This window comes from Capricornis sumatraensis, chromosome 14 (assembly GCF_032405125.1).
Source record: "Capricornis sumatraensis isolate serow.1 chromosome 14, serow.2, whole genome shotgun sequence".
In the NCBI taxonomy this organism is placed as follows: domain Eukaryota; kingdom Metazoa; phylum Chordata; class Mammalia; order Artiodactyla; family Bovidae; genus Capricornis; species Capricornis sumatraensis.
The window spans coordinates 49,537,561-49,562,138 of NC_091082.1; the positions used below are offsets into that span (position 1 = coordinate 49,537,561).

Sequence of the window (24,578 nt, forward strand, 5' to 3'; positions counted from 1 at the left end):
GGTACTTCCCCTGGCAGAGGTGGTGCCTGGGTCCCACAGATTCAGCAGCAGGCCTGCACCCCCTCTCACCTGGCTCCTCCACACTCAGCAGGGGGATGTCATCGTCCAGGTAGGGCATGGGGCCCTGTGCGGGCCCGCTCCCAGCCTGCTCAGGAGCCGTGAACACGTCCCCAGGGAAGTGCAGGGAACTCCTGCGGCCGCACTTCTGGTTGCAGCTGCGGAGAGAGTGGGGGAAGGGTGAGTCCTGGGAGTCCGGGCTACATGTCTGGGCTACATGTGAGCCAGGCATTACGCTGCTGCTGACAACCCACAGGACATGCCTCCCAGGCTTCCAGGAGCCTGCGCCTGAATTCTCACCAGTGTCATCTCCCCCAGGGCCCTCGGGCACCACAGTTCCTCTGGGGAGACGAATGGTGAGAGTAGCCATTCTGGGGACAGCAGATGATGGCACACAGCTGCCCAAGCATCGAGGTGACTGCAGCAGAGGGCTCACACCTGTGCTGTTGAGCGCCTGGGGCCTTGAGATCAGGGGGACGGGGAAGCGGGGCTGGGTTGAGTGTGCAGCTGAGGCCTTAGCTGGAGTGAATGTGGGGGACCAAGGCCCACCCTGGAGACTGGGGGCAAGAGCAGTGCCCACGGCGAATGTGCCAGGAGTGCTCAGGGCCAGAGACTGAGCCAGAGCTCCTCGTGGCTTCTCTCATGAATCCCCACAGGGCTGTAGTACCCATTTTACAGAACAGGAAACTGAGGTGCAGAGAGGTTAAACTACATGTCCAAAGGCCCACAGTTCCCAGGCAAGGAGGCTGAGGCTGCATCCCGCACCCCAGACTGGAGGAAGGGGCAGGATGGGGTTAGTTGGTGTCTCGTTGAAATTAGAGAAAAGGAGCCTTTTACTCAAGCCACTTTGCTTCTATGTCACAAAACTGTCATAGAAACAGTCAAACCTGAATGGCCACAGTGCAGACGACTGTGCCTCAGCTAGAGGGCTCTTGTGCAGTGCTCAACCTGAACCACCATACGTGGAGACCCTGAAGCAAAGGTATGCGTGGGAGAGCTAAGGAGTCCTTCCCAGGCCTTAATCTGAGTTCCCTGCTGGCCTCTCATCTCCTTCTGTCCCTCATTTCACCATGGTCAAGTGGACACTGTCATAGACCCCTGACAGTCCTGCATTTGCATGCCCTGCACCAAGGCCAGACCCTCTATCATTCCCTAGTACTCCCAACCCAGACAGCCACTCAGGCTGGATTCCATTTGACCAATGTGCCCCCTGCCTTAACCCTGCAGGCTTGGCCCACAAGACCCCAAAGACCCCAAGCCCTCTTCCTTCAGCTGCAGCATCTCTGTACTGATCCAATCAACTTTGCACCTGGCACACTGGGTCTAAATATGGTTCCTCTCTCAAGAAGAGAACCCAGAAGACATTTAACGTGGTGGCTAAGAGCATGGGATCCAGAGTCAGATTATGGGGGTCTAAATTTCCACTCTGCTGCCTATTAAATGGATAACTTTGAGAAAGTTGCCCAGCTTCTCCAAGCCTTTGCCTCCTTGTCTACAGACATTTTACAAAACAGGCAAAATAAGAGGACCCAGCTCCTAGGGTCCCCGGGGATGGCAGTAAGATCTTGTACAAAAGCACTCTGCCCACTTCCTGGTACACAGTAGGTGATCAAATGTAACTATTAGACAGGAGTGCACAGAAGTGCTAGCATAGGACAGGGCATACAGAAGGTGCTCAGTAGTGAATCACAAGGCTTTTGGGAGAGAGGATGGTGTGCTGAATGGCCCCCCAAGGGTCTGCTATGGCCACTCCGTGAGAGCACGACACAGCCCCTGTGCCTCCCTCACCCGCCTGGCTCACCTGGTCTGGCAGGCACTCTCCAGCGGTGCCATGTAAAGGCTCCAGATGCCCAGGGCTGCGGGCATGGTGAAGAGCACTGCCAGCCAGCAGCAGGACACGATCAGAGACATGAACAGGCCGAAGTCGTGGACAGCTGGGATCTGGCAATGGAAAGGTGGGGGCGATGGGAGGGGGTCAGGCCTGGAGCCCAAGGAGCCCAGGGACTCTGCAGCACTGGGCCCTGACCACCCCCAGACTGCGGCAGGATGCAAAGGCCGAGACTGCTGGAATGAAGGCACTGGCCTAGGAGGATGTCAGAGGGCCGGGCTGGAGCCAGGGGTGTGGCAGAGAGGAAGCGTCCAGCCTCTGGTCGACACTGCAGCCCTCTGCCCGGAACAGTGCTGGGCACAGAGCAAGTGCACCGTAACTCATTACAGGAAGGACAGAGGAAGACACACACTGTCAGAGCAGGGCACACGTTAGCAGAGGGGAAGAGAGAGGAAGCTGTCACAGGGTGTGCCCCAGGAGTGTCACGGGCACCTGCGCAGGGTGTGGCCGTCAGAAGGAAGCTGCAGCCAACAAGCAGACAGGCCTTCCTTCACTGTCTGTGGAACACTTTCACAAGCAGCTCATTCCATTCTCTGATGATCCACACGTGAAGAGAGTGAGGCTCACAGAAGTTAAACAAGCTGCCTAAGGTCACACAGCCAGAAAATGGCAGAGGAGGGATGGAAATCCAGCTCAGCTTGTTTTCTGGCGTGGTTCTCTAGTCAAGTCTGGAGAATCCCAGAGCATCTAGTGGTTTCTGGACAGGATTCTCAGCCCAGGTCATAAGACCTTTCAGACTCAGACAGGTTCACTGCCTTTCAGGCTCTGTTGGCACCCAGGACCTGGCCTAGGATCCTTCTCCCGAGTCCAGCTCAGACAGGAAGGAGTGCGGGGCCCGCGAGAGGGAAGTGCATGCGAGGGATAACAAAGCAGTATGCAGCTGGCGAGTGGAGAGGGCCCTGCACCGGGGTCGGGAGTCATGGGCAGGCTTACCACGCATCAGCTGGGGGACCTTTGGAAACAACTGCTAAACGCCCTTCAGGGCCGAGAGTGGATTATCAGTAATGAGCATCAATAAGAAACACAATTTGTATTACTAGAATTCTCCCATTTGTTAAGTTCTGGTGATGGTGATTAGTAACAAAACATGGACTCTAGGGACGTGGCAAGTACCTTGAGGCGGAAGCTGCGTGGCCCCAAGAGGAGGGGTGGGTGGGAAGAGCGGAGACCAGGGTCCAGGTATGCATGGGCGGGGGTGGGGGGCAAGGGACGCCAGGCCGGGCTGGAGGGCCGGCTCCCACCTGGGAGAAGACGTTAGCCGCATAGGCGGCGGCCGTGGTCAGCGAGGTGAAGAAGGTGGCCTTGCCCGCCGTCTGGATGGTGTGGATCATCCGCAGTTGAGGGTCTTCCAGGTGGGTGGCCTGGCGGTAGGTGTTGATGAACACAAAGACGTCGTCCACGCCTACGGGAGGGGTCCAGGCCAGCGGGGTTACTCTGCTGTCTCCAGGTCAGATCCAACCTAGGCCATGAACCCAAGCCCCACCCTCATGCTGCATGGCCCCCTCCCTCACCAGAACTAGATCGCTTCCTCCAAATCATCACCACCCCTCACCTTTCCCACCATGCTTAACCTTCACCCAGCATATCCACCCACTCCTTCCACCTCTGGGGGGTTCTACCCACCATATGCCAAGAATCACTCACCACTCACACTTTACCCACCCTCCACCCCAAGTCCAAGGCTCTGAGGTCTGAGAGAGGACTTTATAGAGCCCCCATGGAAGCCAGACTTTGCATCCTGTAAAAGGCCCTTTGGGGGTCAAATTCCCAAGTGGAAGGCCCATTACCATGGCAACAGAATCAACTCACCGATGCCCACTATCACAAAGGCAGCCACCCCATTGAGGATGCCCAAGTACTGGATACCGAAGACCACGTGGTACAGGAAGAGCGCCACCAGGCAACTGAGGCCGATGCTGGCAATCCCAAAGAAGGACAGGAACACTGGGCAGGGCAAGGAGCACCGGGGATGGAGTGGGGGGACCCAACAGAACACAGCCTTTCAGTCTGTGGCCTCGGCTGGGTCCTGCCTCATACACCCCCATCCCCAGGAGCACCTTCACCGCCCCATCCGAGCCCAGTATAGTTCTCTATGCCCAGAGAAGGTGCTGGGCAGTAGGCCTGAGTAGCAGATGAAGCCCTTGTTGAGTAAGTCAGGTTGTTCATGGGCCCTCATCTTTGCAGAGCTTACTTCACATGCTAGTAGGGAATCATATTTTTAGCATCTGTCACCCAGTAAATTAGAGGTTCCATGGAGGTTAAGAAGTACATCAGTGATGATCACTACTAGAACTCTGGCACCTGAGAGCATCTGGCACGTAGCTGGTGCCCAGTTAATATTTGTTACATGGATGAGTGAATGTCTTTTCCATTTTTGAAGGTATGACCAATCTCTCATTCACTTGGCCAATGAAGAGTACCTCCTGTATACGCAGAAAGAAGCAGCTAGGGTGCACGAGGAGAGGACAGTGGAAAAGTGAACTGGGAGTCTAATGGCAGCAGGGACTTTAAAACAGACTAAGGATGGGACTTCCCTGGCAGTGGTCCAGTGCTTGGGAAGCTACCTTCCAGTGCAGGGGACGCAGGTTTGATCCCTGGTTGGGGAACTAAGATCTCACATGCTACAGGGCAACTAAGTCAGTGCATGGCAACTATTGAGCCCATGCACTCTGGAGCTCATGCACCATCAACTAGAGAGCCTGGGCGCCACAACTATAGAGAAACCCATGGGCTGCAACAAACAATTTATACTGCAACGAAAGATCCTGCACGACATAATGAGGATCCCACAGTTCACAAGTAAGACCCGTTACAGCCAAATAAATAAACACTAAATAATAATAATAAACAGGCTAAGGAATAATCCATAAAGTGTCCAATACTCCAGACTCCACAAAACTTAACAAGAAAAAGACCGTCAAAGAACAAAAGGTTCAACTGTGGGAGGTCCTGGGGGAGCGGGCCCTGGGGCACAGCTCGATCTGCCTCTGTGCCTCAGTCTCCCTGCCCAGGGTTAGAAGGTGATGTCTGAGCAGCTGTCCCACCGCCAGCTCTGATACAGCGGATTCAAGCCCATTTCCAGGGGAGGAAAGAAGGGGCTGGCTCCATGCGGGGCCATTGGAGAACCGTACCTGAGCAGGAGGTGAGAATGTAGACGAGGGCAGCGATGCAGCTGCTGCTGATGAAGGCCAGGAGCATGTCGTTGTTGAAGGTTCTGCGAACCTCATAATCAAAGAGGTCTGTACCCCCATATAGGACCTGGACTTTGCTGGGAAGGGAGGACACAGAGGGAGGAAAGACAGAGTGGATCAGAGATGGAGGAGGACCACGAACCATACACCTCCTCAGTGGCTCTTTACCTGGGTTGTACTTTATGATCACCTGGGGGCTTTCAAGAACCCTGATGTCCAGGTCATACTCTAGACAAGTGAAACCAGCATGCCTCCGGTGGGAGTGAATTAGCAGTGAGGTTGAGACTGCTACTCCACACAGATAATAGTCAATTACAGCTGAATTCTATGTCATTCTCAATTATCCTCAATTCTCAACTGTTCACAGCAAAATTCTAAATTCAAATCAGCTTCCAGATACTCAAGTCTTACAGTGCTATTCAGTGCCCATTTAACAGAAGCTATTAGAAAAACTTAACCAAGTTGGTGAAGTTGGTTTTTAAAATACCAAGAGGGGTGAGATCTGTTCCTGGTCAAGATGAAGTAACAAGATGAAATCTACATTTCCTCTCCTCTGAAACTAACAATAAAAAAAGGAGAGAGAGAAAATATGTGAAACAAGATTCTGGACTTGACAACAAAGAATGGTGATCTCTAAGAGATAAGAAATAAAATGGGCTTTATGGTCACTCTGACGTACTGGCTTGAGAAAGTTTCCAGGCTTTGGTGCACCCTAATATATGGTGCAATGGTAAAGAGCCTGCCTGCCAATGCAGGAGACACAAAAGTCATGGGTTCGATCACTGGGTCAGGAAGATCCCCTGGAGTACAAAATGGCAACCCACTCCAGTATTCTTGCCTGGAAAATTCCATGGACAGAGAAGCCTGGCTGGCTACAGCCCATGGGGTCGCAGAGAGACACAAATGAGTGAATGAGCAAGCAATATGTGGGTCAACAGACATCTTAAAAGAGCCTGAAAGCTTTCCAAACTTGATGAAAATGATAAACCCCTTGAGTCCAAAAGCTTGAGCAGCAGACCCCAAGCACAGAAAATCGTGAATAGAACAACAATGCACATCGTAATCAAATTGCTCAAAATAAGTGACCAAGATAAAATCTTGAAAGCAGACTGAGGAAAAAAGACGCGTTATGCACAGAGGGACGAAAGTAAGAATGACGGGAGATTTCTCTTCAGAAACTATGCAAGCGAGAAGACAACAGAGCAAGATCCTTTACCTACAGAGGAAAAAAGTCAACCCAGAACTCTATAATTTGAAATATATATTTCAAAAACAAAGGCAAAATAAAGATTTTTTTTTCAGGACACAAAACCCCAAAGAAATCACCGTCAGTACACCTTCACTACAAGAGATAGTAAAGGAAACCCTTCAGGGAGAAGGCAAATTATCACAACTGGAAATATACATCTTCTACACAAGGAATAAAAAGGACTAGAGACGGTAACAACAGGAACAAGTGTATCACAATTTCTTATTACATAAATCTTTTAAAATTATGGCTGACCATTTAAACAGAAATAACAGTGATGTAGTGTGGGGTTTATACCATATATGAAAATAAAATATATGACAACAACAGTATAAAGGTCAGGAGAAAGGAAATGGTGGTATACTATTCATATATAGTATACACTATACCCAGCTTCAATCCCTGGGTTGGGAAGATCCCCTGGAGAAGGAAATGGTAACCCACTCCAGTATTCTTGCCTGGAGAATCCCATGGACAGAGAAGCCTGGTAGGCTACAGTCCACGGGGTCGCAAAGAGTCGGACACAACTGAGTGACTTCACTTTATACACTGTACATGAAGTTGGACTGCAAGGAGATCCAATCAGTCCATTATAAAGGAGATTAGTCCTGGGTGCTCATTGGAAGGACTGATGCTAAAGCTGAAACTCCAATACTTTGGCCCCCTCATGTGAAGAGCTGACTCATTTGAAAAGGATGAGATGGCTGGATGGCATCACTGACTTGATGGACACGAGTTTGAGTAAACTCCAGGAGTTGGTGATGGACAGGGAAGCCTGGCGTGCTGCGATTCATGCAGTTGCAAAGAGTCGGACACGACTGAGCGACTGAACTGAACTGAACTGAACTGATACATGAAGTGGTTTAACATCATTTGAAGGTACACTGATAACTTAAGGATGTATACTTTAAACCCTGAAGCAACCACTAAATTAAATATTTATAGCTAAAAAAAACCAAAGGAAATAAAATGGAATAATAAAAAATTCTCAGTCCAAAAGAAGGCAGAAGAGAGGAAAAAGGAACTAAGAATATATGGGGCAAAGAGAATAAAATAAAATTGTCTTAAGTCTAACCATGTTAACAACATACTAACTGTAAAAGGTCTCAGTTTAGTTCAGTCCCTCAGTCATGTCCAACACTTTACGACTCAATGGACTGCAGTATGCCAGGCTTCCCTGCCCATCAGCAACTCCCAGAGCTTACTCAAACTAATGTCTACAGAGTTGGTGATGCCATCCAATCATCTCATCCTCTGTCATCCCCTTCTCCTCCTGCCTTCAATCTTTCCCAGCATTAAGGTCTTTTCCAATGAGTCAGTTCTTCACATCAGGTGGCCAAAGTATTAGAGTCTCAGCTTCAACATCAGTCCTTCCAATGAGTATTCAGAACTGATTTCTTTTAGGGTGGACTGGTTGGATCTCCTTGCAGTCCAAGAGACTCTCAAGAGTCTTATCTAAAAGCACAGTTCAACAGCATCACAGTTCAAAAGCATCAATTCTTTGGGGCTAAGCTTTCTTCATAGTCCAACTCTCACATTCATACATGACCACTGGAAAAAGCAATTTTCTTGAAGAAATCTCTAGTCTTTCCCATTCTATTATTTTCCTCTATTTCTTTGCATTGATCATGGAGGAAGGCTTTTTTTTAATCTTTCCTTACTATTCTTTGGAACTCTGCATTCAAATGGGTATATCTTTCCTTTTCTCCTTTGCCTTTAGCTTCTCTTCTATTCTCAGCTATTTGAAGGCCTCCTCAGACAACCATTTTGCCTTTTTGCATTTCTTTTTCTTGGGGATGGTCTTGATCATTGCCTCTTGTAAAAGGTCTAAATATCCCAAATAAAAGGCAGAGGCAGTCAGATTAGATTAAAAAATCAAGACCTAGCTGCCTACAAAAAACTCATGTTCAATGTTGACACAAATAGGTTAAAATTAAAAGTACAGAAAAAAGTACGCTGACATGAATCAAAAGAAAGCTGGAGTGGTTAAATTAATAATAAATGAAATAAATTTCAGAGCAAAGAATATTACTATAAATAAAGTCATTTAAAAATTATAAAGGGCCCAGTTTGTTAAAAGAATGCAACAATACTAATTGCTTTGGACCTGATAACAGAGTTTTAAAATACATGAAGCAAAAACTGACAGAAATGAAGAAAGAAATAGACAAACCTGCAATTATAGTTGGCCATTTCAAAATCCCTTTCTCAATAACTGCTAGAACAATTAGACAGAAGATCAGTATGGATACAGAAGACTTGAACAACACAATCAACCAACCTGACTTAATTGACATTTATAGAACACTCCACCCAACAACAGCAGAATACATTTAAGTGCATAGGGAACATTCATCAAGACAAACCACACTCTAGACCATAAAATAAGACTCAGAAAATTTAGAATAACTTAAGTCATAAAAAGTATGTTCTATGACCACAATGGAATTAAATTAAAACACTATCTGGGAAATTCCTAAACATTTGGAGACTAACACACTTTTAAATAAGGATCAAAGAAGAGACCAAAAGGGAAAATTCAGAGTATTTTGAATTGAGTGAAAATGAAAGCACATGTCAAAATGTGTGAGATGTGCTAAAATGATGCTGAAGGGGAATTTTATAGCAATAAACACCTGTATTAGAAAAGAATACAGTTTTCAAATCAATGACCTCAGCTTCTGCTGCAAGAAAGCTAAACAAGAGAAAATTATATGTAATGTAAGTGGAAGAAGGGAAATAATGTAGATCAGAGTATAAGTATATAAACAAACGAACAGAAAGACAATAAATATCAAAGAAACCAAAATCTAGCTCTTTGAGAGGACCAATAGATTGATAAATTTCTAGCCAGATTGATCATGAAAAAAGGAGATAAGACATACATGAAGGAGGTCACACAACTAGTTTTAGTAAATATTCAAAGATAATAAGGGAATATTTATTATGAATTACCTTGCACCAACAAATTTTTACCATTTAAATGAAATGGACAAATTTCATGAAATATACTACCAAAGCTTGTGTAAGAATATAGAAATAATTTTAATAGCCCTACAAAAGTGTTAGTTGCTCAGTTGTGTCTGACTCTTTGCAACCCCATGGACTGCAGCCCGCAAGGCCCCTCTGTCCATGGAATTCTCTAGGCAAGAATACTGGGGTGGGTAGCCATTCCCTTCTCCAGGGGATCTTCCTGACCCCAGCATCAAATCCGGGTCTCCCATATTGTGGGCAGATTCTTTACCGTCTGAGCCACTAGGGAAGCTCTATATGTATATTTTAAAATTGAGTTTATAGGGACTTTCCTGGCAATCCAGTGGTTAAGATTCTGTACTTTCATTGCAGGGGGCACAGGTTTGATCCCTGGTTGGGAACTAATACCCTGCATGCTACATGGCATGGCCCAAAACATTTTTTAAATAAAAAAAATTTTTAATTTATAATTAAAACCTTCCCATAAAGAAAACTCCAGATTCAGACAGTTTCACTGATAAATTCTACCAAACATTTAAGGAAGAATAATACCAGTCCCATACAAACCTTCCAGAAAACTGAAGAGAATATTTCCCACCTCATTCTGGAAGACATTTTGATATCAAAATCAAACAAAGATACTACAAGAAAACTACAGCCCAGTATCCATCATTAACATGCTAATGAAAAAAGAATACAAATAGAATCTAACACTATACAAAAAGGATAATCCCAAGGGGGCTCTGCCCCAAGAATGCAAGGATGGTTTAAACTTTAAAACTCAGTTAATATAATTCATCATATTAAACTAAATATGAAATATGTACGTTCTCTCTCTAGGTGCAGAAAAATATTTGAGAAAAATCCAATATTCATTACCAATTAAAAAAAATAACTTATCAGCAAATTAGGAATAGAAGGGAACTTCCTTAACCTGATAAGTCACTTCAGTCGTGTTTGACTCTGTGCAACCCCATAGACAGCAGCCCACCAGGCTCCCCCGTGCCTGGGATTCTCCAGGCAAGAACACTGGAGTGGGCTGCCATTTCCTTCTCCAATGCATAAAAGTGAAACGTGAAAGTGAAGTCGCTCAGTCGTGTCTGGCTCTTAGCGACCCCATGGACTGCAGCCTACCAGGCTCCTCCATCCACGGGATTTTCCAGGCAAGAGTACTGGAGTTGGGTGCCATTGCCTTCTCCATAACCTGATAAGAGACATCTACAAAAACACCTACAGACTTCAGTCAGGGATAATGAAAGGTTGTCCATTCTCATCACTTTCTTTCAACATTGTATTGGAGGTTCTAGCCAGTGCATTCAGGCAAGAGAAAGAAGTAAAAGAAATCCAAATTGGAAAGGAAGAAGTAAAACTGTCTTTATTAGCAAAAGACATGATTGATAATGTAGAAAATGAAATAGAACCTATGAAAAATTTCTAGAACTTATAAGGGAGCTTATCAAGGTTGCAGGACCCAAAGTCAATTATATTTCTATATGTTGAGTTGGCCAAAACCTTCATTTGGACTTTCCATGGTATTGTTGTTGTTCAGTCACAAAGTCTTGTTTGACTTTTTGTGAACCCATGGACTGCAGCACACCAGGCTTCCCTGTCCTTCACTATCTCCCAGAGTTTATTCAAATATATGTCCATTGAGTTGGTGATGCTATCTAACCATCTCATCCTCTCCCACCCTCTTCTCCTCCTGCCCTCAATCCTTCCAGTATCAGGGTCTTTTCCAATGAGTCGGTTCTTTGCATCAAGTGGCCAAAATATTGAAGCTTCAGTTTCAGCATCAGTCCTTCCAATGAATATACAGGGTTGATTTTTTTTTTTTTAAGATTTATTGATTTGATCTCCTTGCAGTCCAAGGGACTCTCAAGAGTCTTCTCTAGCGTCACAATTCAAAAGCATAATTCTTCAGCACTCAGCTTTCTTTATGGTCCAACTCTCACATCCATACATGGTATGGAAAAACCCCAAAGAACTTTTTGGTTAATCCAATACAAGCAACTAACAACTGGTATACTTTCAACTAACAAGGAAATTTTAAAAAACATCATTTACAATAGAATAGGAATGTGAAATAGGGACAAATCTGACAAAAGATATCAGATTCACCAGGTTAATTGGTCATAAGACTCAATACTGTTAAGATGTCATTTCTCCTCAAATTGATCCAAGTATTTGACATAAACATAATCAGTATCCCAGTGGACTTTTATTTGGAGAAATGGATAAGCTGCTTCTAAAATTCATTGGAAGGGGATTCCCTGGGAGTCCAGCGGTTAGGTTTTCTGTACTTCCATTGCAGGGGGCACGGGTTCCAACCTGGTCGGGGAGTTAAGCTCCTGCACGCCACATGGCCTGCCCCACCCCCCAAAAAGAGAACCAACCATTAAGAAATAATAAATAAATAACATAAAATAAAATTCACAGGGAAATGTAAAGGCCCCAGAATAACTAAAATAACTTTGAAAAAGAACAAAAAGTTGGAAGACCAACACTTGGACAAGACATGGCATAAAGCTACCATAATCAAGATAGTGTAATACCAATGACCAATGTGCAAATAAAATTTTAAAACCTGGTTGATGGAATAGAACAGAGTCTAGAAATAGACCCACATATATATGGACAAAAGACTTTTGTCGAAGATTCTAAGTCAATTCAGTGAAGAAAGAATGATCTTTTAAACAAATGATGCTGGAACAATTGGATATCCATATAAAATAATAAATATCATCAACTTATACTATATATAAAGTATATGTGGTATATGTCTTACACCATATACAAAGATGAACTAAAAATGGAATATCACAGAACTAAATGTAAAGCCAGTATTAAAATAGTCAAAAGATCTAAATAGTTCACCAACAAAGACAAAGGGATGTCAAATAAGCATGTGGACATCACTAGGAAGTACGGAAATCCAAGTTATAATCACAATGAGATATCACTACACAGAATGGCTAATTTAGACTTTTTAAACTGACCATGGACTTCCCTGGTGGCTCAGATGGTAAAGAAGATGCCTGTAGTGCAGGAGACCAAGGTTGAATCCCTGGGTCAGGAAGAGCCCCTGGGGAGGAGTCTGGTGGGCTATGGTCCAAGGGGTCACAAAGAGTTGGACAGGACTGAGTGACTAACACTTTCACTTTCAAACTGACCATACCAAGTGTTAGACAGTTTGTGGAGGAACTGGAATTCTTATACACTGGGTGAGAATGTAAAATGGTACAATTAATTTGGAAAACAATCTGACAGTTTCTTAAAAAGTTAAACTCACATGGGGACTTCCCTGAAGTTCAGTGGTTAAGACTTTGCCTTCCAGTGCACGACTGACGACTTCACTTTCACTTTTCACTTTCATGCACTGGAGAAGGAAATGGCAACCCACTCCATTGTTCTTGCCTGGAGAATCCCAGGGACAGGGGAGCCTGGTGGGCTGCCATCTATGGGGTCGCACAGAGTCAGACACGACTGAAGCGACTTAGCAGCAGCAGCAGCAGCAGGGGATGTAGATTCAAGCCCTGGTGGGGGAGCTCAAATCTCACAGACCTTGCGGCCAAAAAACCAAAGCATAAAACAGAAGGAGTATTGTAACAAATTCAATAAACATTTTAAACAAATTATCCACATTAAAAAAAATCTTAAAAAATACACATTCATGTTTTTTTTTTAAAAAGTTAAATATACACCTATCATATGATCTAGTCATACCACTCCCAGATATTTATCTGAGGCAAATGAAGGCATTTGTTCACACAAAGGCTTTGTAGCATCTCTATCTACAATAGTCAAACCTGGAAATAACCCAAATATCCATAAACAAGTGAGTGGATGAACAAAAGGCGGCATCTCCACACAATGATACTACTCAGCACTTAAAAAAAATAAACTGTCAATACATGCAACAACATGGATACAATTCAAAACGATTAGGCTGAGTGAATGAGATCAGTCAAAACTGTGCATTTTATATGATGCCATATATACAAAATCAGAAAATGAAAACCAATATATAGTGATAGAAAAGAGAAAGTGGTCCTGAGGTGGAATGGGAAGGAAGGCGAGACTGTCAAAGGAACATGAGAAAACTTCTGAGGGTGATGGATCCATTCATTAACTTGATTTGATAAAGGTTTCATAGTGTATACATGGGTCAAAACTAATCAAATTGTAAACTTTAAATATATGCAGCTAGTGAATAGCAACTCAAAGCTGTTTTAAAAAGTCAAGCAGGACACTTAAAAAAAATGTAGAAAAGATCTTTGGATTGACTACTTTTTTGAATTAAATTCAACAAAGGGTTAATTGAGCTTTCATTAGAATAGAAAACTGAAAGTTTGGTCAATTGTTCATTCATTCATTCATTTGTACAGCATTTATAGAACACTTTCTAGGTTCTAGGTCCTCTTTTAGTTTCCAGCTATAAAAAGACATAGGCCCAAACTTCTGCTCTTGAGTAGAAAGGAATAGCTCATGCAAGACCAATATTCCTGCTTAGAACTACTAAGAAATCAAATAAAACTGAGAAATCATCTATTTGATGACATTAGAGATTTCCTGAAGCAATGAAACTAGAGAGCCGAGACTCTAGAAAGGGAAGAACCTACAAAAGATAAGCTTCCCTTCTACAGCTGTGTTTACCCTGGAGGTATCTGCTGATTCTGAACACAGGCAGGAGGCTGAAAATCTAGGCAGGGAGTCAGAAAAACTAGCAGAGCTGTGGGTAGAGACTTGCAGACCAGCAAAGCATAAAACCAGTTTCTTCCACAGCACTTCTGCCAAATACTGGGGCAGTCTGGAGTATGAGGCTACAAACTTAAGCAGGAAGCCTCAGAAAAACCAGAGAAGAGATATTTTTAGCTCTTTTGAGAGACAAAGCTTAGGGTTTGGAACATGTCAGGGGAAACGGGCTCTGCAGAATACACTAGGCTCTCAGCTGAAAATCCTAGAGAACCAAGGGCAAACTAGAGGTAGGCTGTGACTTTTCAGGACTACAAACCAGCCTCAACTCTGTGTAACTGCTGTTTGTTTAAGGTGATCAGCCACAACTCCATCTGCCTAGTGGAGGGAAAGGTAAACTTTCTCTGGAAGAAGTAACATCATCTGAACCTCTATGTTTTTACATACAATACTCATTACTCAGTAAAAATTACCAGGCATACCCACAGGCAAGACCACATGACCAAAAATCAAGTGAAAGAACAGACCACAGGGAAAAAACCAAAAGATATCCATAATAACCTAAGCTGGTGAAGAATTCGCCTGCAATGTGGGAGACCTGGGTTTAATCCCTGGGTTGGGAAGATCCCCTGGAGGAGGGAATACTCCAGTATTCTGGCCTGGAGAATTCCATGGACTGTATAGCCCATGGGGTTGCAAAGAGCTGGACATGACTGAGCTACTCTTACTTTCATCCATAATAATCTAACTTAATATGCTTCAGACCACAGAGGAGAATATGCACCAAATAAATTAAATGGTGAAAAATTTCACCAAGGATTTAGATCTATAATAAAGAATTATTGGAAACCCGCAACAGAAAAACATTAACCTTGAAATCTCAAGAGACATTAAACATCAAATTAGATACAATGGAAGACAGGATCAGTGAATTGGAGTATCTAAACCAAAACATGCAAAGCAAAGAAAAACTTGGAAAAGAGCACTGAGAACATATGGTACTCATATAAGATAAGCTATAGGAATGTACTGTACAGCATGGGGAATATAGCCAATATTTTGTAATAACTGTACATAAAGTATAACTTTTAAAATTATATTAAAAATTTTAAATTAAAATTTTAAAATGAAGAAAGCAGCATGCTGATTACCCAGACTCTTCAGCTTATCTTTCCAGCTCCCATCTTTTATTATCATAGTCATAAATAAAACACATGAGACTTAGAAAATATCTAACATTTATGTAGTTAGAATCCTTAAAGGAGATAGGACAGAGAATGAGGTAGAAGCAATATTTGAAGTCATAATAGCCCAGAAATTCCTAAAAGTGAAGAATTATAAACAAGCAGATTCAAGGTCTGTGCACCTCAAGCAGAACACCATATCAAAATACAATCGTAAGAATGTTGAAAGCAAACACAAAGCAAAATCTTAAAAGTAGCCAGGGGAAAAATAAGACAATTGTTCAAAGGGGCAACAAAAAGATTTACAGCTGACTCCCACCCACTCCCCCACCACCAAATGATGAAAGTCAAAACGCAATGGATTGGTATCTCTTAAAATATTAAAGAAAATAACTGCAAATTCTATACCAGAAGAAATATATTTCAAAAATGAAAGTAAAATAAAGATGCCTTCTAGACAAACAGAGAATTTATCACTAGCAAACCTGCACTAAAAAAAAAAATACTAAAGAGAATCCTTCAAATACAAGAAAAATGATCCCAGAGGGAAACATGAAATTGTAGAAAGTAATGAAGAGCAACAGAAAACATAAATATGTGAGTAAATATGGATTCTGACTGAGTAAAATAAAAATGTAATGTCTTATGAGGTTTAAAATGTATATAGAATTAAAATGCATGTAACAAGGCAAAAGACTGAAGGGGTATAAATGCAAAGAATGCGTTCTAAGATTCTGGTACTATCAGGGAAGCAGTAAAATTGATAATTTGTAGTATTCTTTGTAATAAGTCAAGATGTATGTTGTCATTTCTCAGGTAACAAGTAATAGACTGATTAAAAAAAAAAGATTTTATTGATCTAAAAGAAGGCATTAACGTCAAGACTACAGAGGCCCTGGTTATCACCATTCCTATGAAGCTCTAGGGGGATAGTAAGGGAAAGAGAATTGTTTTTTTAACCCAGGACAGCGGTTTTGTCTCAGCAGCTGAATGTATTAAGCAGAAGTTAACTGTTGGTATCTAAAATCTTGAAGCTCCTTCTACAACCAGCCCTTCCCAGATTCCCAACCCAGCCAAGGACCTTTCCCTAAGGTACCTCCATCCATCCAGCCACCCATTCATTCCTCAAAGAGGTACTGTGCTAGAGGCTACGCCTAAGGAAGAGGAAGCAGGAACAATCCCAGTCCTCAACAAACTCACACTCTACTGAGAAATAACTAAACCAGAAGTTTTCAGAATTATATATCCAAATAAGTCACCTGCAAACTCTATAGGTCTGGGAAAAGCCTTGATAGTCTACATTTTTGACAAGTCTCCAGGTGATGTTAATGCTGATTCGACTTGCACTTTGAATGACAAGGAATTAAAAAGAGTAAAATACAGAGTGACAAGCACTATGACGAAATTGAGGCTCAGAGAGGTGAAATAGCTCATTGAAACTCCCACAATTAGGTGGAGTAACTGAGATCTGACTCCAGATATATCTTACTACAAAGCCTGTGTTTGCTCTTTCCTGCCTGTCTTATGGAGAAGCAAAGGGTCTGTGGAAATGGGTAGGGTGATAATTTAATGCAATCTCAAGTAAATAATAGCCAGATTGGATCTTAGTAGATGAATAGCAGTTTGCCTGGCAATGAAGCACAGCTGCAAGAAGACTCAGTACAGCACCTGCTGTAAAAATACACAGCGCTAGGGCACTGCATTAGAAACCCTGGATTGTAATCCTATTCCACCACTTATGAGCCTCAAAATTTTTGACAGTTTACTAAATTGTGTTGTGCCTCAGTTGCCTCCTCTGTAGGATGGAGAAAATCATAACAGCTCCTCCCTCATCAGGATGGTGTAAGAATTAAGTTAGATGGGTGTGTATAAATGGCTTAGGACAGTATGTGGCACAGGGCAAGCACAATGAATGTTAGCTTTGATTATTACAGTAGCTGTTCAATAAAGGAATGAGGGTATTTCAGACAGAATGATTCCTCCTGTGCCAGGGGTTGACTTGTCAGGGCAAGAGACTGAAAGGCATTGGAGTTATTGCCCCGCAGGACTGACAGATGAACTATCGAATGATTTTACCTGGTGGTGAGGGACCCAGTTGTTTCTCAGACACATGTCCCAAGTACTGGAGGACAATCAGAGCACCTACTGCCCAAAAGCTCTGTCACACCTCTTAACTCTCCTTCTAATGACTGTAGGACTCATCATTCCCATTTTAGCAGTAACAGAGGCCCAGAGAAGTGAAGTGACTTGCCCACTATCTCCTTGGATAGTAAAGGCAGAGAGGAACTCCTTACTCCCTGGTTAATACTCTTTCTAGAAAGCCTTCTAGCACCATTGCAGGAGAAAATCAATACCCAAGACCTCCAGGGCAGAAGTTCTCCAGAGCTGTCATGTTCACTAACCATTAGCACTGATCAGGAAAAGGATACTTTCATCTGTCAGAGTGATGCTGAGGATGTATCTGGCTCTGCCTCTGATTTGAAAAGAAAGACTTCCAGGGAAAAGGTTGCAGAAGGGGATCTGGGATGTATGAGAAAGAACCACCTGGAAACCAATTCCCTACCTTAATACAGCCCTTTCCTGGTACAAACAAGGACAGGCACACATCAGATGCAGCTGGACTGCCTACCTAGTCGACTGTTTGGCCAGCATGGCCACATAGGTGACCACAAAGCTCTGAAATTTTGCCCGCTGCTCCTCCCAGCGATCGTCCACTGAGTAGTAGTTGGGCAGGGGTGCTCCAAAGAGGATCTCGCTGCGTAGGAGGGAGCTCTTGAGGTTTTCTGCGGAGAGGCCCTCGTCCACGTACCAGTAGAACTCTGGGTGAGTCATGGCCAGCTCTAGGGAGCCTGCAGGGGCAGGGGTCAAGAGGTCCAAGAAGCTCAGTAAGTCAGCTCCCACAAACCTTCCATCAGGGTCATCCATCCCTCCTCAACATTTCACCCCTTTTTAAGGAAATGGAAAACCGTCCCAGCTTGGGCTGCCTACAACTGTCTCTAACAGGACAGAGGGATGGTTTAGAGAAATCACTGCTGCCCAAAAAGAGCAGCCCCCAAGATCTGCTCAGGCGGCTCCCACTAAGTTTACACCTTCATTTCAGCTTGAACTTCACCTAATACCAAGGCTCAGTCTCTGTAGTCCTATAACTCCTTCCCATCCCAGTCCCACCTTCATCTACTTAGAACCCTGACATGACCCCCTTAAAAGACATACCGAAGCTCTGCCCCCACAGCCAGTCTCTGTCCCCTCCCCATCCTTTCTCAAGTCTCACTCCTAATGTACCTCAAACTAATCCACCTTGATCTTCCTGCAACCTCAGCCTCTTTCCAAATGCCCAGTGCTCTGTAACCACATGCCAGCTCCCCTCTAACCAACGTCATGCCCAAGTCCCAGCCCAAGCTTTATCTAACTCTGGGCACTCTAACTCTCCCAATCTTCATCAGTCTAGGTATGCACCTCCTTCCTTGCCTCCCTCAGATCCCATCTCACATCCAACCCTCCCTGCCCTTCTTCAATAAATGGCCTGCAGGTCTGCCCAGCACTCAGCTCCAGCCTGACTCCACTTCACAGCCAGTTCCAACTCCATCCTCTTATCAACCTGCTGAGTACTGCAGAGTCAAGCCTTCTTTAAACTCCAAGCCCCGCCCCCACCTTATTAACCACGCCCCTTCACCCCAAGCCCCACCTATTCTCAGTCTCCACTCCTTACAAGCCCCGCCTCCAGGGTCCTTCAAAACAGGTCCCTACAGGCCCCACCCCAGCACACCCAGGGCTGCTCACCCCGGATGTCGGCCAGGTCCTGGCCCATGCCATCATAGTAAATCTTGCCACCCCTCTCAGTGGGGAAGAAGTAGGTCATGAGCGAGCTGGGCGGGGAGCAGTAGGAGTAGGAGCCGAGAGGCAGGTCCTTGAGCACTTCATGGGGCTTCCAGCAGAACTCCCGGAAGCCCGGGTGGTCCATGATCTTGCGCTCAATCTCGTGGATTGTGACCAGCCGCTCACTCGTGAAAATGTTGCGCTCGGCGTCGCCACGTGCCAGGAAGATAAGCTCGATGCGCCAGTGCGCATGCGTTTGGGTGTTGGCGCTCACATAGGAGCGTGAGTAGTCCCAGCGCGAGGCGCCGCGACGGGCTCGGGTCTGATTGGCCGTGGCTGCTGTGGGAGGCGGGGCACTGGGTGGACGCCGCCCACTCTTGTCAGGCCCCAGGTTTATCGTGGCTTCACTTTGGTTGGCTGCTGGCCTCTCCAGAGGTGGAGCCTCTCGCCGTAGACGCCCACTTCGATTGGCTGTTGGCTTCTGGGCGGTGGCAGTGTCCCACAACAAGCCGTTCTCCGTGGCTACAGCGACCACCGTGTGTGGGGCGCGGGCGGCCGGCCGCGAGCGGTTCCGTAGATGTAGCTGCTGCAACTGCTCTGTGATGAGGCGCTGAAGTGTCTCAGAAGTGAAGTCCGCCAGGTCGCGCCGGTTGCGCCCCCAGGACCCAAACTGGGATTTGAGCGCCAGCGCGAGGGCGTCAAAACGCTGGGAGGCCTCATGGTTGCGGATCTCAAAGGCATTGTAGGAGATGTCAATGTCCAGTGGCGGGTAGTAGAGGAACATGAAGGCTGACAAGGCCATGGGGATGCTGCAGCCCAGAAAAAGCACCAGCCCTGCACAGCATGGATTGGTGAAGGCCCAGCCCAGGGTACTCCAAAAGCCCGAGGCCGGGGGCCGGGACGGCAAGGTCCAGCGCCGCCAGCAACACTGCCTCCCTGCGCCAGCGTGGGGCCCCGGCTTCTTCTGGCCCCTCCTAAAGGCCTCACCCATTGTTTCCTCCTCCTCTTCCTGCTCCTCCTCTAGCCACACATCTTGCAGCAAGGGGTCATCCTCTGAGTCCATAGCCTACAGGAGAGGGAGAGGGTGAGCAGGCTATACAGAGAAGGAGAGGATGGTGCTGCCATAGCTGCAGTGGACCACCCTGAGTGTTAGCCTTGCCCACTCATAACCAAGACAGATACTACAATGGAATCGCATCAAACAGGCACTTAACTGCACTTAACTGAATTCAACCACATATGTACAAAACAGAAAGAAAAAATCCTGTTATTTGCCCATCACAGTTCCCAACTAGATCAGGGCTTTCAAGGCCACTGAAAAAGGAGAATCAGCACCCAGTTGCAAACAGAAAAGATATTCCTCCACAAGGAAGGGATATTCGAGGGGAATTTTGATTATGTAAGATTTCCCAATTTTTGCTGCATTCTCTGATTTTAGAACTCAAAGCCAATGTGAGGTGTGACTTCGTCGCAATCACTTTTATTTAATGAGCAACTATAAAGCAGTCCAAAAGTATCAGGGTAGAAGGGAAAGAACACGCTCTCTGGAACTGGACCCTTGTTTGGGTCCTGGTAGTGTGAACACTGGCAAGGGAGTGAGCCTCAGAGTCTTTGTCTTTTAAGCACAGGTGGCCATTCCTGCTTCACACGATTGTGGGGAAGGTCTAGGGAGGAAGCACCCTGCAGTCTGTGTGGTTTGTTATTATATATCACATGAATACATTTCTTTGCTCCTCTCTGGGGACTGTAATGTGCTCAGCCATTGTCCACGTGGCTCTGACAGCGCTAGATGCCTGTCATAGTCCTTAAGAACTCTCAATAGCTCCCCACCCCTCTTTGGGATGCTGCAGCTGCAGCCACTGTTTGTCGGGCTCAGACCACTTAATATGCAACTCCAGGGACGTCAAAACTTTGGGCACAGACAGAGGCCGGGCATCTGTCTCCCCAAGATGTGGGCATAAGCAGCAGGAGGGCCTGGCAGGAGAGGGCAGTCTGAGGACTCCAGCAGGGTGGCCCAAAGGCAGGAGGCCCCCCGGTGTCCTCAGGCATGGCCTGCCCCCTTGTCCTGCTTGCCCTCTGTTTGGACGGAAAGAGACTCATTATCTAGTTAGATGCCAGGCAGTGAGAGGAGGAAGCTAATTATGCCAGCATTGGCTAATTAATGCTGCTTTTCCTATTAACATTCTCTAGAATGCTCCATTTCAATTAGATGGTCTGTCCGGGAAGAGAACAGGCTGCCATCATCCCAAAGAAAGTGAAGAAGAGAGGGCGAGGGGAAGGAGGGAAACAAAGAGAAAGACAGACAGGACATGGGAGAGATGAGAGACAGAGAAAAATATAAACAGGAGACAGGAGAGTGGAGTTAGGGGGCAGGGATTGGAGACAGATGCAAATAGGGAAATAAGGGAAGAGAAAAACAGAAGAGTGAGGGAGACAGCGCCAAGTGTGGATGAGAGAGGAAGGCTTGAAAGGGAGAGAGGCTGGAAGGGGCAGGAACTGCTCCAGAAATATTAGAGATTCCTACGGATGCAATAATTAAACTTCTCATTTCTGATGCCCTAAACCTAGCCTCCTGAGGGGATGTTACCTGTGCTGAGGCTCAGTTTGCATCAGCAGAAACTCGTGGGAGTAAACCAGAGGTAGCTCAGGCTCACCCCATCTCCAAAGGGCAAACCCAAATCTGCACCTGGAGGTGGGGGTTGTGTGTGGGAGCCTCCACTCCACCCCTAACTGCTGAAGGAGGAAGTTGATGGTAGTATAGTGGAGAGGGACACTGGATGCTTGCATTTTTTCTGGGGACTAAATTCATCCATTGGCCCCCAGCCCCTTACCCAGGGTACAGTTTTCAATGTGTTGGCATGTGAGTAGGTCTAAGACCAGGATTCTGGGTCATGTCAGCACTCCCTGAATGATCCTGCTAGCCCATTGTTACTTCACCAGGAATGCTACTTTCTGCTCCAGAAGTCCAAGTTTAAAACATCTTTCAAGACCTTGTTCAAGTGTCACTTCTGCTAAGAAGACTTCCCAGATCTGAACACTAGCCACCCCCACCCCTTCCAAGATATGTGTCCAAGCTTCTCACCACACTTCTGGGATAAAAATTTACTCAAGGACAGGGAGGGAGAGGCACTGTAGCAGTGGTAAAGGCCTTGATTTGGGAGGCAGACAGACTTGGATGCAAATCCCAGCTGTATGACTTAAGGCAGGCAGTATATTTCTGAGCTTCAGTTTTTCCATCTGCAAGATAAGGCTAACAGTACTCACCACAGAGGTTGCTTGATGATATAAACAGCAGGCTGACCATAGTGCCTAGGAGGTATAAATGCGTAAGAAATGATAGCCACTGTTCTTTTACACTCTGCTTCCTCGCAAAAGGCTGTGAACTCCTAAAACATCCATGTGGTGCATTGTATTGCCAAAGATGGCCACGACAATGTCTCCCATCTCACATGTTCTCATGATGTGACTGTAAGACTTCTCCCACCAAGAAGTTATATCTTCATTCTTTCCCTTGACTCTAGATGCTCTGTGACTTCTGAGGCTAGGTTAAAATGGAGATGCAGCTTCTACCTGGCTTTCTTGGGACATTCATCCTTGGAACCTAGCCATCATGCTGTAAGGAAGCCCAAACTAACCCATGCAGAGACTACACATAGGAGCTCCTGCTGACAACCTAGTTGACTGCCATCATCAACCACCAGATATGAGTGAAAATATCTCCAGTGATTCTGGGCCCCTAGTAATACCCAACCTTCTGGTAGTCCCAATTGAGACTCGGGAACTGTGGAGTTGAGCTAAGCCACCCTCTCCTGTGCTCTATTCTGGCCCACAGAATCCATGAACATAGTATATCTGCTGCCATACATCACTAGGTTTGGGGTTAGCTGTTCCATAGCAATAATAAGTGAACAATTGCAATGGAACTCTGTCCCACATGACTTTGTGTCCTGCAGTCTGTGCTTGCTAGATTTAAGTGATGAGAAAATTAAGCACAGCCATTTGGTCTCCCAGTGAGAGCCCCACAGCCCAGTAGACCTAAATTCCAAGGCAGCAGGGACTTGTGTTCCCTGCTGGGTTCCCATGGTCTAAAATACTCCTGCCTGGGGGCCGGGGTGTGTGTCAGTCATTAGCAGATATTTGTTAAATGAAAGAAGGAAAGCGAATCTCAGAAGCAGCAGAAGCATCTGGGTTAGATATTAGGTAGAAATACCCCCTGGACTCTCCTTGGACAGAGGACAGTCAGATACCAAATAATATAAACATAGGGCAGAGAGTGTGGTTTCTTCTGTTTTGGGTGCGAAGGCTCTTGGAGAGGATGAGACAGAAGAGCAGGAAGTAGACCTGATGGTTTCTTTTACTGTCACTGCCCTCCCCCCATCCACTTCCGTGCCCTCCTTCCCAGCCTACTCCTGAAAAGAGAAACTGTCATGTGGGATACCACACACGGCTCCAGATCCAGCTCGGCTTCAAACTTTCCGTGTGGCCCTGGGCATGTCCCGGCCCCTCTTGGTGACCTGTCTCCCCCATCTGGCAGTGGAATGGTAAAAGCCCAGGTCCCTCCAGCTGTGACACCCCCAGACTCTCTGAGCAGCCCTAGTCTGCAGGCCAAGGGGGGATGGGTACAATCTGAGCGTCTCCACCAACCCAGTTAGCAGCTGGGGTCTGACACTAATGCCTCAGCTAACAACACTGTTCTCAGCACCCGCTCCCAGGATGGGCAACAAATCACAAATTTGTTTTCCTTTTTCAAATGATGGGAATTGATTAGCTTAGTGAAGTGCTCCAACTGCTCCGTGGAAAGGAGATAAGGATGGCTTCTTTGATATTTGTCACTGGCTCAGACAAAGAGCCCGAAGTCGGGCTGTGATCACCGGGGGCTGTGATCCAGCCTGTATGATCTCCCATTAGGGTGTTCCTGCTCAGTGACCTGCATGTGTGCTTTCTCCCTCCCTCTCCATCTGTCTCTGTCACACACACTCACACACACTCAGAGATAGTGAGAATTAAACTCTGGGACTCCTGGGATCTCATGAACCAAGGTGGACACACATCCATGGAACATGGTCTCCCTCCTCTTGGGCAAGGCAAATGAGACAGCCTCCTAAAGGGGAACAGCAGACACTGGGGAGCCTTGGAGAAAAAGAACTTGGCCCAGTTTCAAGGGCCAAGCCTGAGGCAAGCCAAGGCCATAAAAAAAAAAAACCAACAACTACATATATATGCATTTTTAAAAACCCATTAATAGTGATTATCTCTGACTAGGATAATTATGGGTGATTTTTATTTTCTTCTTTATACTTGTCTCTTTCCAATATTTCTACAATGATCAGGTACAGCCTGCCTTTTAGAATTATAAATAAATGTTATATAAAAACATGTTTAAAATAGGACATGTATGTATGTGTGTAGAAGGGATTTTGCTAACAGCCTTCAACTCTTTGAGGAATTACTATAATAGGCATGGGAGGAGGTGGGGCTCTGTCCTCCAAAAAGAGAAACCGGAGCGTTGCAGCAAGAAAGACCCTGGT

General features: G+C 45.5%; 1 protein-coding gene across 1 annotated transcript in view; it reads right to left on the reverse strand.

The window, feature by feature from the left end:
* The window catches only part of DISP3 (dispatched RND transporter family member 3), a 35,573-nt gene extending 15,460 nt beyond the window's left edge, over positions 1–20,113 (reverse strand). Inside the window, exons 1-7 of the mRNA XM_068986567.1 lie at positions 19,015–20,113; positions 17,864–18,083; positions 5,077–5,213; positions 3,755–3,889; positions 3,187–3,347; positions 1,859–1,998; positions 70–215 (exon numbers count right to left, since the gene is read on the reverse strand). Coding sequence (XP_068842668.1) covers positions 70–215; positions 1,859–1,998; positions 3,187–3,347; positions 3,755–3,889; positions 5,077–5,213; positions 17,864–18,083; positions 19,015–20,113 — 2,038 coding nt within the window. The remainder of the gene's footprint in view (positions 1–69; positions 216–1,858; positions 1,999–3,186; positions 3,348–3,754; positions 3,890–5,076; positions 5,214–17,863; positions 18,084–19,014) is intronic.
* Positions 20,114–24,578: the final 4,465 nt, after the last annotated feature.